Below are 15891 nucleotides of genomic sequence, written 5' to 3' on the forward strand. Positions count from 1 at the left end.
ACTTGCATCAGTGTGAACGGGAAGGATGCCGGCATGGCGCGGTGACTTGTTGCGGCGTCCGCGCGAACTACGGGACTATACGCGCGAACGGCCATTACTTAAAAAACAACCCTCGTATGCTATCGATCTGACGGACTACCTCACGAGCTAAAGTGCTAAGCTATTTATGGAGCGAACTAGTGGCTAATGTTTACCTGCTGTCATTCGTTATTACCCCATAGGGCTTGCTGTTACGAAGATACCAGCGGTTATCCTTCTGCCGCGCTTGCTTAAAGAGTTTGTTGTAGTATAGAACTGGTTCGCAGAAGCTCATGGTACCGTTCGCCGCCTTCGCTTTATTTCGTCACATAACGAAGGTGAGGTGACCGTGTTTGGCTGCTCTGACCCACTACATTCTGCTGAAGTATCCTGCCTGGGTCGCCAGAAGCGCCGATGTTGTATTTTGCCCTGGCTCAGTCTCGGTAGCGAAATGTTTTCATTGCGCCTGCTTCGTGTCGACATTGCCATCATGTAGCGAGATACTTTTGCTCTGGCACTGTGAAAATTTTACCTGATGTACTGCCGCAACCAAAGTTGGCATACAACAGTGTTCAACAAAGGTGCATGGGTGTCACGGACAGTGGTGCCGAACTAGGGCGGTCTTACAGAGAAATCGTTTGCCGTCTTATTCACACACATGTCAATGTTGCACCCATCCGTCATCACGTCACAAGACGATGCGAAACAGGAGGTTGAAGAAACATGAACACACTTCGCTGCTTCAGATCACGTTCAAATTCTGTCGAATGGTTTTGAACGGTCCCGTTTCCAGGCTGTACACCAGAGCAAGAACTGCGGTCGCATTACACTACAAAGGGCTCACATTACGTTCAATGGAGTTGCGGCCCCGGAATGTTCTTAAAGCAAGGTTGTATCGTCCGGGAGGTGTCAACAGTGTCGGAAGTTATCAAGAACGTTGCCGTGTTGCTCTTCGCACTGCGAACCGTGGTTTTCAACAGCGAAATGTGTGGGGATCAACGCCACAAGGGAAGGAGTGGTTTCATTGAAACCCTTTATGCCACCTCCTGAGGGCTTTCCGTGTCGATTCTGAGCGTCGACGTATCCGAAATGTTTTACTTGGCCACCCATAAGGAAACCACTTGATTTCAACGGTGGGTGTCGGGGATCTGAGAAGAGAAGGGATGAAATGTGACGGTGTGTGAGGACCTTCCCTCGTGTGACGCGTCCACGATGGCTTTTGGCACAATTGTAGTGAAATTTGGTGCCAATGTCACATCATTAACCCACCTGAAAGATCACATGAACTTCTGAGCCGTGGCCTTTATTTCCACATGTTCCGACACCTCGCTCTTAGAGCGTTGCCGAGCACAAGGGAGACGACGCAGGACGCACCAATACAGAGAAAGGTTGTAGACACCATATAGCCAAAGTTCAAAATTATGTGTCGAAATGAGCGACAATTACGGGGTTCAAAAAGTGACACCTTTTTTTGCGCAATGTATTAACTACTCGTGTAGTTACTTTTGTTGTTGCTGTGGTCTTCAGTCCTTATACTGGTTTGATGCAGCTCTCCATGTTACTCTATCCTGTGCAAGCTTCTTCATCTCCCAGTAACTACTGCAACCTACATCCTTCTGAATCTGCTTAGTGTATTCATCTCTTGGTCTCCCTCTACGATTTTTACCCTCCACGCTGCCCTCCAATACTAAATTGGTGATCCCTTGATGCCTCAGAACATGTTCTACCAACCTATCCCTCCTTCTAGTCAAGTTGTGCCACAAACTTCTCTTCTCCCCAATCCTATTCAATACCTCCTCATTAGTTATGTGATCTACCCATCTAATCTTCAGCATTCTTCTGTAGCACCACATTTCGAAAGCTTCGATTCTCTTCTTGTCCAAACTATTTGTCGTCCACGTTTCACTTCCATACAAATACTTTCAGAAAAAACTTCCTGACACTTAAATCTATACTCGATGTTAACAAATTTCTCTTCTTCAGAAACGTTTGCCTTGCCATGGCCAGTCTACATTTTATATCCTGTCTACTTCGACCATCATCAGCTATTTTGCTCCCCAAATAGCAAAACTCCTTTACTACTTTAAGTGACTCATTTCCTAATCTAATTCCCTCAGCATCACCCGACTTAATTCGACTACATTCCATTATCTTCGTTTTGCTTTTGTTGATGTCTTATATCCTCCTTTCAAGACACTGTCCATTCCGTTCAACTGCTCTTCCAAGTCCTTTGCTGTCTCTGACAGAATTACAATGTCATCGGCGAACCTCAAAGTTTTTATTTCTTCTCCATGGATTTTAATACCTATTCCAAATTTTTCTTTTGTTTCCTTCACTGCTTGCTCAATATACAGTTTGAATAATATCGGAGATAGGCTACAACCCTGTCTCACTCCCTTCCCAACCACTGCTTCCCTTTCAAGCCCCTCGACTCTTATAACTGCCATCTGGTTTCTGTACAAACTGTAAATAGCCTTTCGCTCCCTGTATTTTACCCCTGCCGCCTTCAGAATTTGAAAGAGAGTATTCCAGTCAACATTGTCAAAAGCTTTCTCTAAGTCTACAAGTGCTAGAAACGTTGGTTTGCCTTTCCTTAATGTATTTTCTAAGATAAGTCGTAGGGTCAGTGTTGCCTCACGTGTTCCAATACTTCTACGGAATCCAAACTAATCTTCCACGTGGTTGGTTTCTACTAGTTTTTCCATTCGTCTGTAAAGAATTCGCGTTAGTATTTTGCAGCCGTGACTTATTAAACTGATAGTTCGGTAATTTTCGCATGTGTCAACACCTGCTTTCTTCGGGATTGGAATTATTATATTCTTCTTGAAGTCTGAGGGTATACCACCTGTCTCATATATCCTGCTTACTAGATGGTAGAGTTTTGTCAGGACTGGCTCTCCCAAGGCTAAGAACTATTTGAACCTAACTAACCTAAGGACATCACACACATTCATGCCCGAGGCATGATTCGAACCTGCGGCCGTAGCAGTCGCGCGGTTCCGGAGTCGCGCGATTCCGGACTGAGCGCCTGGAACCGCTCGACCACCACGGCCGGCTCAGTAGTTCTAATGGAATAATAGAATGTTGTCTACTCCCGGGGCCTTGTTTCGACTCAGGTCTTTCAGTGCTCTGTCAAACTCTTCACGCAGTTACTTTTATATTTCACTATTGTGACAGCAAATGTTGTTTTATAGCAGATATAACCATTAACAGTTTGTGAAACAAAATGGATCACTCCTAAACATAGACTTCTTCTACCTAAGTAACAGGAGATGCCATTAACATGAAACGTTATTTGCCTTGAGTTTTTCACTGGACCAACCTATAAGATATTTTATACTGAAAAATGGATGTTTATTAGTTTACGTAACTCCCCGACAAGAGTTACGAAACTTCGTAAAGGAAAATGAACGGTTCTGATTCACCTGAGAGGTGGTTCTGCTTGAACTGCCCCCTAGCGTACACGAAACCGGGAGCGAGTAGGGAGGTGCAGCCGTTAATTGTGGCCGCGTGGCCCGGCCACAGGCGGCGCCATAAAGTGCCCCCTCCCCTATCCCTCCCTCCACTCCCTCACCCCTCCCCCCTCCCGCCGCATCGCCCACAATCACTGGCCATCAGCGGGAGGGCTCCCCCTCACTGGAGACGCCAACCGTTCTGTCAGCGGGCCCGATTAATGGCGACGAGAGACAACCGGCGCTACAAAGGCCGCCCAGAGTAATTACTCGAAGGGCAGTTTTTTTTTTTAATTGAAACAGTGTCCCTTAACTGTTGCATTAAGTGAAATTTCAGTTGCAGGAGGCTGCACAGAAAGCAACCTACCGAACGTGGACGCAGTACATTCAGTGCTGAATAGTTATAACGTTTGGACTTAGAACAGACAGAAATGTGCGGATTGTGACGTTCCGTCGGCGTCCCCTAGCGCTAGTTACATTTTGCAACCAGCAGCTGCTTCTCTCAAACTATGTGATAAAGGTTCCAGAGACTTCTTAGCAAGATATCGTTATGACAAACCGCAATCGTTCATCGTAAATTTGCAAAGACAAATAAATTACTGACAATGATTATAACACAAAAGGTAAACTAGTAGGTGTCTGCTATTATAGCCGGCCGACCGCTACGTTCGCAGGTTCGAATCCTGCCGTGGGCATGGATGTGTGTGATCTCCTTAGGTTAGTTAGGTTTAAGTAGTTCTAAGTTCTAGGGGACTGATGACCTCAGAAATTAAGTTCCATAGCGCTCAGAGCCATTTTGCGTAAAGAAAAATATGGTTCAAAAGTATAGCGTTTGAGAAGCAGATTCCTGAGAATTATACATCTACATCTATATCTACATGATTACTCTGAAATTCACATTTAAGTGCTTGGCAGAGGGTTCATCGAACCACAATCATACTATCTCTCTACCATTCCACTCCCGAACAGCGCGCAGGAAAAACGAACACCTAAACCCTTCTGTTCGAGCTCTAATTTCTCTTATTTTATTTTGATGATCATTCCTACCTATGTAGGTTGGGCTCAACAAAATATTTTCGCATTCGGAACAGAAAGTTGGTGACTGAAATTTCGTAAATAGATCTGGCCGCGACGAAAAACGTCTTTGCTTTAATGACTTACATCCCAGCGCGCGTATCATATCTGCCACACTCTCTCCCCTATTACGTGATAATACAAAACGAGCTGCCCTTTTTTGCACCCTTTCGATGTCCTCCGTCAATCCCACTTGATAAGGGTCCCACACCACGCAGCAATATTCTAACAGAGGACGAACGAGTGTAGTGTAAGCTGTCTCTTTAGTGGACTTGTTGCATCTTCTAAGTGTCCTGCCAAAGAAACGCAACCTTTGGCTCGCCTTCCCCACAATATTATCTATGTGGTCTTTCCAACTGAAGTTGTTCGTAATTTTAACACCCACGTACTTAGTTAAATTGACAGCCTTGAGAATTGTACTATTTATCGAGTAATCGAATTCCAACGGATTTCGTTTGGAACTCATGTGGATCACCTCACACTTTTCGTTATTTAGCGTCAACTGCCACCTGCCACACCATACAGCAATCTTTTCTAAATCGCTTTGCAACTGATACTGGTCTTCGGATGACCTTACTAGACGGTAAATTACAGCATCATCTGCGAACAACCTAAGAGAACTGCTCAATCAGGTCATTTATATAGATCAGGAACAGCAGAGGTCCCAGGACGCTTCCCTGGGGAACACCTGATATCACTTCAGGTTTACTCGATGATTTGCCGTCTATTACTACGAACTGCGACCTTCCTGTCAGGAAATCACGAATCCAGTCGCACAACTGAGACGATACCCCATAGGCCGGCAGCTTGATTAGAAGTCGCTTGTGAGGAACGGTGTCAAAAACTTTCCGGAAATCCTGAAATACGGAATCAACTTGAGATCCCCTGTCTATAGCGGCCATTACTTCGTGCGAATAAAGAGCTAGCTGCGTTGCACAAGAACGATGTTTTCTGAAACCATGCTGATTACGTATCAATAGATCGTTCCCTTCGAGGTGATTCATAATGTTTGAATACAGTATACGCTCCAAAACCCTACTGCAAACCGACGTCAATGATATAGGTCTGTAGTTCGATGGAGCCCCACGCCGTAGTAGCCAATTACCTTACCCTCCTGTTGGTCAGGGCGGCACACCACGATGAGTTCGCCGACTGGAGTCATGGACGGCAGCAATCTGTTATTAATGGCGCGCGCCCGAAAAAATGCAAGTACGCGGTCTCGCGTTCGGATAATTCTGAACGCAGATACTTCCCTATGAGCCTCTGAAACCCCAGTGGACTCCAGTGTGCAGGTGAACCCGTTTGCTGGTCTGCCAAACCAATTTGACTCTGTGCCACGACTATGCGTGACAGAATATGTCAAATGTTTAGACGGCCGACTCAAAACAGATAAGTACACCCATGTATCACTCGTTGTTTGCCTGATGTTAGAAGCTGTATCTCTGAAGGTTCAGATGGTGAACGACACAGGCTCTAAGTGGCACACTAGCAAAGGACACAAGTCTTACCATTTGGGTAAAGACCTGTAGTTCTTTACCAGCGAAGTGCCAGTACAAGAGTGTCCTCTTCTCTCTCTCAGCTTTCCTTGCCAGCTCGGTAGCGTAGCACGTTTACATCTTAGACTACTCCCACTTTAGCAGAAGCCAATCAAGAGCTGGAGCGCTGCATTCGAAACTGGGAGACCGCCCCTTGCTCTGCATACACAGATTTGACCCCTCAGCAACTTTAAAAATTAATTGGGAGAAAAGGAAAAAAAGATTCAGCTTTGCGGCCTCTTTCTCACGTGTTTATACTGTGTCTTTTGCTAAAAGCGTGACCTGGATGGAACCACAGCCCTCCATAAAAAGATAATTATCTCTCCTATTGCGTTCATTTCGAACTTTCCAAAAAACGACCATAAACTCACTAAAGGCCTCGTGCCTTCACACATATGTTTTGTAGTCTGGACCTCTGGGCGCTACTGACCTGTCCCTCAGAAATTCGCAGAAGCACACAGTCATCTCATGGGCTTCCTGCCTAACAAGGGCCCATCCTCTGCTGTATTGCCGGTCATCAATGCTCTGCCAAATAGCAGCAGCGACTCCTCGGCGCTAGTCAACCTACCTGGACGCGGCCGCCGACCGACCGGCGCCATCCAACGTGTATCCACAATGAGACCGAGGAACTGGGCAGTCTGCAACGTTTTCACTCAGGTTCCGCAGAAAAAACGCGCCCCTCGGCCATCAGCCACCGTACGCTTTTACTGCAATCGTTTAAATCGGTATCCTCTTCCTTTGAACATAGGTTAAGCTTACCGCTATTCCTTCACTAGAACACACGAGCAAGAGCGTTAACTGCTGCGAACCGTTTCAGCATATGAATGAACTCAGATCGTATCCACTATGGCAACCAAGTAATGGAGATCATCTTCCCTAAGAACATCAAGACGAATAAAACCATATCAGTAGTGTGAGTGCAGTGCAATCTATCAGCACTTCAAAATGTTTATCATTTACCTATAACTTTGTCTGATCGAGATTTTATAGGCGTCAGTATATTCACATCAACCTACAATAACTTCGTAAAAACAGTATACTGATTCAGTACAGACTCGATACAGACTTGGAGAGGAATCGTTAAGAACTCTGCACAGTCACTTGTTGACCTATCTGGTGTAGCAACAGAAGATATCAAAAGGAAGGCTGCAGTTTTAAATTTCGCGTTTAACAAATCTTTCACACGGGGCAATCGCAAAAGAATATATTGTCATTTGACCATCGCACTGACTCGTGTATTGAGGACATATTCAAAGACGTGCCTGACGTAGAGAAGCAACTGAAAGAGTAGAGAGCAAATAAGTGGCAAAGTTCGTATGGTATCCCAATTCTGTTTTACAAAGAGTACTCTACGTTATTGGCCTCTTACTCAGCTTGCAGTTATCGCAGATCTCTCTCTGAGCGCCAAATCCCAAGCGACTGGGAAAAAGAGCAGGTGATTCCTCTATATACAAAAAGTACAAGAACTAATCTCCAAAATTTTAAACCAATATCCTTGACATCGGTTTGCCGCAGAATTCTTGAAAATATTCTGATTGGCATATAACAGAATTCCTTGAGAAGGAAAAATCTTCTGTCCACGAAGCAGCACGGTTTTAGAAAGCATCACTCATCTGAAGCTCAGTTACGCCCTTTCCCAAATGATACCCGGCATAGATTCCATAGTCCTAGATTTCCGAAAAGCATTGACACGGCTCCCTAGTGCGGACGGTTAACGGAAGTACGAGCAGACGGAATAGGTTCCGCGATACATGAGCTGCTCGAAGACTTCTTAAGCAATAGGACCCCGTACGTTGTCCTCGAGGGCGAGCGTTCGTCAGAGTCTAGTGTATCGTCAGGGATGCCCCAGGGAAGTGCGATAGACCATTCTTACTTTCTATGTACATAAATGATCTGACGGACAACATGAGCAGAAATCTGCGGCTATTTGCTGATGATGGTATGGTGTACGGGAAGTGTCGTCGTTGAGTGACTGTAGGAAGAAGATACAAGACGACATTGACACAAGTTCTAGTTGACACGATGAGTGGCAGCTAACTGTAAATGAAGAAAAATGTAAGTTAACGAAGATGAGTATGAAAATAACTTCGTAATGTTCGAATACAACATCAGTAGAGTGCTGCTTGACACAGTCAGGTCGATTAAATATCTATGAATAACGTTGCAAAGCGATATGAAATGGAACGAGCATGTGAAGATTGTGGTGCGGAAATTGAATGATCGACTTAGGTTTATTGGGAGAATTTTGAAAGTGTGGTCCATGTTTGAAGGAGAATGGCATATAGAACCCTAGTACGACCCAGTCTTTTGTTGCTCGAGTGTTTGGGATCCCAAACAGGCCGAATTGAAGAAAGACATTGAAAGGTGGCTACACTGAGCCACAGCGCCAGAGATCGCGCCAGAGAGTTTTGTTCTGCCACCTCCACTGGCAGTGATTATTGAGAAGTAGCGGCAGGCAGTTCTTGTCGAGAAGCGGTGGTAGGCGGTTCTTGTTCAGATGTAGTGGACAGTGGTTGTCGTGAAGTCGGAGTGGAGAGTTGTTGAGATGTCGTAGTAGTGAGTGTTTGTTCCATGTTTTATGCAGTTGTTTGATGGGAGAGATAGCAGATGTTGTTCTAATGGGAGAGATTGTAATGATCAGAGTGCATTTCATCAATATATATGAAGGTAACAAAACACTATTTTCTTTTTATTATTTCTGTGTCGTAAATAATGCATCATTACAGGTTCAGTCAACAAAGCATCTGGCTTGTGTTCTTGTATTAGAGTGTAATTCTGGGTTTCTTGCGCAATTATAGTATTTCTATTTTTTTTAATTACTTCAGTATAAATGATATTTAAAATTTCTTGTCTTGTTGAAGAAGAACCGTGCCAGATGTGTACGTTGAGTCTCACTCCCACACACAGAACAATTACACTTGTGCTTTGGTTTCGTAGGTTTTATAGTTGCTGGGGACTTAATTAATTAATTGTGTTAACGGAAGTTGTCTTTCATTCCTTGTTGTTATTCCATGCAGTCAGATTGCGTACAAAAACTAGTCAGGGCCAACCGTTTACGAGACTGCGTAATCGGACTTACAGCTACCAAAAACCAAAAGTAATTTTCAATTCAATAATAATAACGAAGCCCCCATGCAACATGGAAGCAGAGACGGGCTGCTCGTTTGTTACCGGTCGGTAAGTTGAAACAGGTATTACGGAGGTGCTTCGGTAATTCAAATGGGAATCCGTGAGGGAAGGCGACGTTCTTTTCGATGAGCGCTGTTGAGAAAATTTAGAGAAAAGGCATTTGAAGCTGACTACGGAACGATCCTACTGCCGCCAACGTACATTTCGTGTAAGGAACACGCACATAAGGTTAGAGAAATTAGGGCTCTTACGGAAGCATATAGATGGACGTTTTTCCCTCGATCAGCTTGCGAGTGGAACAGGAAGGGAGATGACTAGTAGTGGTACGATGTACCCGATGTCTGTAGATGTAGATGGAGAACTGAAACATTTCGTTACAAAACTGAAATCATCTCAGTATAATAATATGCATCGATGTTCTTGACAGTGCGATAGTGGCTTTCCCGGGAGCTGGCCGATGGTTGACTCCTATCGAGTGACCTGCATTGCCGCACGTCGCGTCCGTAGGTAGATAAGCACCACATCGCATTGTCTCGATCGCGTGCACTCGATATGTAACAAACATAAAATAAACACTTCTTTATTACACTTATAAACATTTAGTAATATAAGTTCAAATAACTAGTCGTTACTTACCTGAGGTCGCTCAGGCGGGAAAAGATGGCGGTGTTTCAGTTGATATTTTGAAACACTGCATGTCCTCTCTCAGCCGAGCGACAGCAGGCTTTACGATTACTAAATAACTGAGGGCTTTGTGCTGATGATTTTGAAGTTAATAGCTTATAAGTGCTCATAATGCACTTAAAATGTCGAGTTTTGGGTGTTAAGTAACTAATGGAAATGTTCAAAGTAACGAATATACTGGAAAGAACGTTGTACAAATTAGCAAATCAGCTAATAAGATTACGTGTAGGTTAATTTAAGTCTACGGCAGATTGGGTGGAAAAGGAAGAATTACACTGACATGCAGTGTATATCGGAAATAGGATGTGACTACAAAGGAAAGTTTACAGTCAGAGTGTATTATCACTGTGGATTTGTGGCGTTCTGTCTTTTTCTTTGCTGGTGAAAATCCGTTTAGGAAAAGTGTCGTTCGGGGAACAGTGAGAGATACATGTTGCGAATTATTAAGAGAGGTAGAAAAAGAAAGAAATCGATCAAGAAATATACCTAATTGTGACCATAATGAATACGAAATGGAGGTGGATTCCAAGAGATAAAACATCGGCATGATAAGTGGATGTCATTGTGAAGCACGCAGGAACAGACTGGGCGCACATAAATCAAGTCTGCACGAGCCCTTTATCTAACCGTGTCAAATGCATCATATTACTATACTGCTGCTGCTGATGCTGATGATGACGATGACCCACTTCAGTATGTCCCTATATAGAGATGGGGGGGGGGGGGGACAAAGCAAAATTTGTCCAGAAAATTTCCTTGCATCTTAAGAGAGGCAACTCAGACGGATGATGTAAGATGGGTTGCCCAGTCTGTAAAAGGACACACGGCACAAAAAATTCGTGATACTGTGCGATCTATAGTAGTCGCCTTTCGCTATGTCACCATATCATAGCGGCAATGTTATGTAATCTATCACCGATCGTACCTTTGTAATTTCAAACTGCCATTTTATTCAAATGCCGGCTGCATGCGACATTTACGCTTTTATTTGTTCTGCTTGATTTGTTGCTGCACATTAATGAATCACACTATCTGATCAATGCTTCACAAGTCGTCTCGGACGTATGTTCCTTTGCTCGAGAACTGCATTACGCTTTGGTGATGCCAGTGTTGTGGCTTTAAAAGTTAACGCCATTTTTCCGTTTCAGAGCCGTCAAGTTTACGTCGAAGCTGTTTGGACGTGCGCTGTCTCGCCGTATCAAGGCCACAGTGCTGTACGCCACAGAGACTGGGAAATCGGAGATGTATGCCAAGAAACTGGGAGAGATTTTCGGGCACGCCTTCAACGCACAGGTTGGTACAATATCTGTCGTTTTACGTTATTCCCTACCCTTCTTTGGACGGGGTCTAAGATTTCACATTGGATTTACTTCCACAGTTACTTCATTCGAAGTGCATTTACCTTGAGAATTTATAAACAACATAATTTTACGCACAGTGTCTGTAGAACCCTTGCAGCAATTATAACGAAGAGAAAAACACCAAAGCGAATGAAAAATTTGTCATTTTAAGACAGTGGTGTACATTTACTGTGCAGTTTATTTGGAGCAAACGTCATATTGTCTGTATTCCGAGTCAACAGAATACACTAGTTTTTACGGGTTCATCTTGAAGTGTGGAAAGTAAAACTATTTCCTGTCGAGACTATTTTCATTAGTATTTCCTTTCATTCACGGAAATGCTACAACTTTACGTTCTTTTTGTCAAAGGTACAAATATTTAGAAACTGATTGCTCTACACAAGTACAAACAAATGAGACCTATTAAATGCACTTATAACTTCTTTGCTGCAAACTGACCTAATTTCTAGAACAGTCCGGAACTTTATGAAAGAAATCTATTCCCTGGAACGACAAAAAGACCGAGATGTAGCTTTAAACAAGAGAAAAAAATGAGAAATTAAAAAAATATATATTTTAAAAATTTTCGGATCTGCAATGAAAATAAAAACCGATGGCAAAAATTATATAATGACATGAAAGACAAGAAGCAAAACAAAAATATCAAAAACAGTGATGTTACAAATTTTAAAATCGTATCCATCAACATAAATTTCTCGGACTTTCTCTCTGCTCGACGATTTCAAACAGCTTGAAATACGAGAACTATGCATTATTTCAACTCATTAGCAAGAAAATGAGATAATAGCATTTTTTAATTTTCGTATTTATGCCTGAAATATGTTACAAACAAACGAGATAATACTGACAATAATTTTATGACTTTAATACAATTTTCGTATAAATAGAAATAATAAGTCTAGGAACTGCAACGTGCCGATTATTTTGGTCAAATGTTTGAGCGTAGCGAAAACAAGACTCCCTACAAATTAGACATTTTTGTCCGAATTTTCAAAGCCAACCGAATAGACGGTAATGGACAAATGGGGTGTTAAATTCACCAACGGGAGGTTTAATTTTCCAAAAATAGGTTTATTTGATTGAAAGTGATTTGGGCAATTAAGAAAAATTTAGTTATTGATTTGAGGGAAAATTTTTACCCGAATTTTCACAACCAAACGAAGAATAGGAAATGGGCAAATGAGGTATCAAATTAATTCATAATCAAACGAAGAATAGGAAATGGGCAAATAAGGTATCAAATTGGCTAGCGTTGCACGAAATAGTTGTTTAAAAGTAATCAGCGTAACTACGAAAAACTCAATTAGTGATTTCAGAAAAAACTGAACTATCGTACGAATAGTTGATGCTATGTGCTATTTTGGACATAAAAAGTTACAGTTGCGTAGAAATCGTGGAATTCTTTCTCTCAAACTGAAAAAATAAAATAAATATCAAATTACTGCATAAACTCAGACTTCTATGCTTTCTCTTGATCTATATACTCTTAATAATAATAATCAAATACCGATCAATATTTAAATATATTATATTTCATACTTGCAGAAGAAAGTTTGAAAATAAAAAGTTGAAAAAAGATTCTAGTGTGTTGTGAAATTATTTGTCTCAAAGAAAGAAATAAAACAGATCAGAGAAACATTTGACACGCCTCTGAACGGTGCTCGAAGTCATGTACAGCAAATGAGGCGTCAACCGTAAATTTCAACATCATAGAATTTTAAAGAGTACTAGAGGAATGCTGTATGATTTCGAGCATTATTCAAAGACGTGTCAAATTTTTCTCGAAACTTTTTCCTTCAGAACAGACCACCCTCGCTACTTTAGGCCGCTAATCGAACAGCTTTAGACCATTTCAGACTGGCCAAATTTTTACTGAAATGATGTATCTGAAAGTAAAAAATAAAACAGTTCAGTGAAACATTTGACACGCCTGTGAATGATGTTCGAAATCACACAGCAAATGTCCTCTAGTACTCTTTAAAATTGTAAGTTTCTAAGTTAAAGAACGATTTTCAATTTCATAGTTGGCACCTCGTTCATTTGCTGTATATGACTTAGAGCACCATTCAGAGAAACATCAGACGTTTCTCTGATCTGTTTTACTTCTTGCTTTTAGACAAATAATTTCACAAAAGACTTGAACGTTTTTTCATTGTTTTTTATTTTGAAGTTTTGTTCAGGAAGCATGAAATGAAATATATTTAAACATCTGGCATTCGTTAAGATTGAAGAACCCTGCAAAATCAGCATTCCCGTTCATTACGAAGTACTTAGTAAAGGCAGTTTGCATCAAGTGTTTGTGGATACATAAATGTAACATAGTCTTGACAAATCAGAATTAATGCCGACTGGGGCACTAACAGTATTCTTGCATTTCGGAGCAAAGATCCGATTTAGAAATACGACCTGGCAGAGGCTGTTGATCTTGCAGGATGGTCAGTATCAGCGAGCACCATACAGATGAAAAGAAGTTACAATTCACAAACATCAGACATGAAACGGAAACGAATCACCTACGACGTGAGTTTTCCACTTGCGGGATGGAAGTGTAAAAAGAAAGAAGTAACAACTACAATCGACGCTCCAAACTTGTTGAGGAATGGTGGCAATATTGTGACGTCGAAACGAAAGCTGTAGTAAAGCCGTGATGCGATTCCACCCGTCGAAAGTGATGTATCTTTCCTATCTAAGGGGTAAACGCTGGGGACAATGGAACTGGCCGAGGTGCAGAACGTGCGACGTTTCCTTTCCAGCCTCCGAAATAATTTGCAGTATTATTCCCACAAGGGCCGCGACTTCCGTGTACTGTACGCTGTTAACGTGGATGCTCCAAATCTCATTCGAGTATATTAGGTACTGTGCATCACTTCTTATTAGTGTGCGCTAGATGGAAAAACGAATAAAAAGTTGAAGAATCAGGAATACAGTGTCAGCCCAAATGAATTTTTAATTTATTTACCTATTCGCTTGAACTACTGCATTTTGTAGGCAATTTAATAATGCTGATAATCACTTGCGTTCTAACTACCTTATAATCGACAGTTATAGGGTAATTAATATTTGGCATCTTGTCTGTCTTGCAAGTGCATTTACACAAAACTTCATTAACACTCTAGTCCCCATCATCAATTAAATATTCAGAATAGAGGAACTTGTAATAATAACATGATGGGTTGCGCATGTACACTTGCCCCGTAATTTGCGAGAAAGTTTAGTACCCTTCCAAGATGCTACTGCAAGCGGGTGTAAAAATGAATATGCGCAACGGAAAATAATAAACGCAAAAATGAAGATTTGGTCCTGTCTGACTACCCACTGAAGCAGATCTTAGGATCTCTCAATTCTATAAATTACAATCTAAACATAAATGAATGGTGAAGGCAATTAATCCTACTAAATGATAAATGTTGTTCCTGCTTATATATTTTTTTAGATTAAAAAAAACCTTTATATTACAAAGTTAACATTTCCAAAGTGAAATTACTAATCAGTTGCCCAGCTCTGCCCCTTCTTATTACTGCGCGGTCTAATACCATTAACGCGGAATGACTGACATCATCAACGTACCAACGATAAAAGAAAAATGCAGGTTGCACTGTTTACATTCTAAGTCGTAAAAGTTTATGCCAATTAACAATATTGATGATTATCTGTCCACAATATCACTCAGACGAGCGTACGCGTAACCGACATGATGCGGGTCATTGTTGATATGCGGAAGCCGAATAATCGATCGAAATTTCTTACGCTCGTCACACATACAGATACCTGGTAATAGTCCTCCTTGACACTAGTAATTATATAACACTGTTCGTAAAGTTAATTTTTCAGTTCTCAATTCTCACTTCTACGAGCGTGCGCGTAACCGTCGCGGCGCGGCTGATTGTTGAAATTGCGGAAACGCGATGATCAAGCGCACGTTCTCACGCTCGCTACGAGACAATGGCACTTAAATGCTCTTTTGTGTGGTAAATAGTATTACTCATTCACAGTAGTTCATTCTGGGAGACCGAACACGGCGCGGATGATTGATACAGTACGGTACGACACGCAACGAGAGGATACACAAATACGTTATCAGCAACACTGCTCATTTTTAAATTACTTCTTGACGCATTTTCCTCCGAATCATTTACCTATTTTATCACTTCACTATAATAGCACTTGCAGCAACACTTCAACTTCCATACTAACAATGCCTCTCACATCGGTCTAAGGCGCTGCAGTAATGGACTGTGCGGCTGGTCCCGGCGGAGGTTCGAGTCCTCCCTCGGGCAAGGGCGTGTGTGTGTTTGTCCTTAGGATAATTAAGGTTCAGTAGTGTGTAAGCTTAGGGACTGATGACCTTAGCAGTTAAGTCCGATAAGATTTCACACACATTTGAACATTTTGAGCCTCTCACATGCAGAGCTACACACTACACAACATAACATTTCCGTGTCCGGTGCTCGACTCGACAGACGCCGCTGCCCGCAAAGATACTCCACAACTGAGCTAGCGATATGACAATACGCTTACAGTGTGTATCACAACTGTCTGCGTTTGGTGTTATTCATGTCTCAAGTGTCCCGAAGTTTCAAAGTATTTTAAATGTTTACGAAATGTATAAATAAGGCGGAACTGGGGAACCAGTCCAGT

The 15891-nt window shown here is 42.1% G+C and overlaps 1 protein-coding gene across 1 annotated transcript in view; it reads left to right on the top strand.

Moving 5' to 3' along the window:
- The window catches only part of LOC126170151 (nitric oxide synthase, salivary gland), a 718067-nt gene that overhangs the window by 577111 nt on the left and 125065 nt on the right, over nucleotides 1-15891 (top strand). Inside the window, exon 11 of the mRNA XM_049920700.1 lies at nucleotides 11041-11185. Coding sequence (XP_049776657.1) covers nucleotides 11041-11185 — 145 coding nt within the window. The remainder of the gene's footprint in view (nucleotides 1-11040; nucleotides 11186-15891) is intronic.

Source organism: Schistocerca cancellata, chromosome 1 (assembly GCF_023864275.1).
Source record: "Schistocerca cancellata isolate TAMUIC-IGC-003103 chromosome 1, iqSchCanc2.1, whole genome shotgun sequence".
Classification (NCBI taxonomy): Eukaryota; Metazoa; Arthropoda; class Insecta; order Orthoptera; family Acrididae; genus Schistocerca; species Schistocerca cancellata.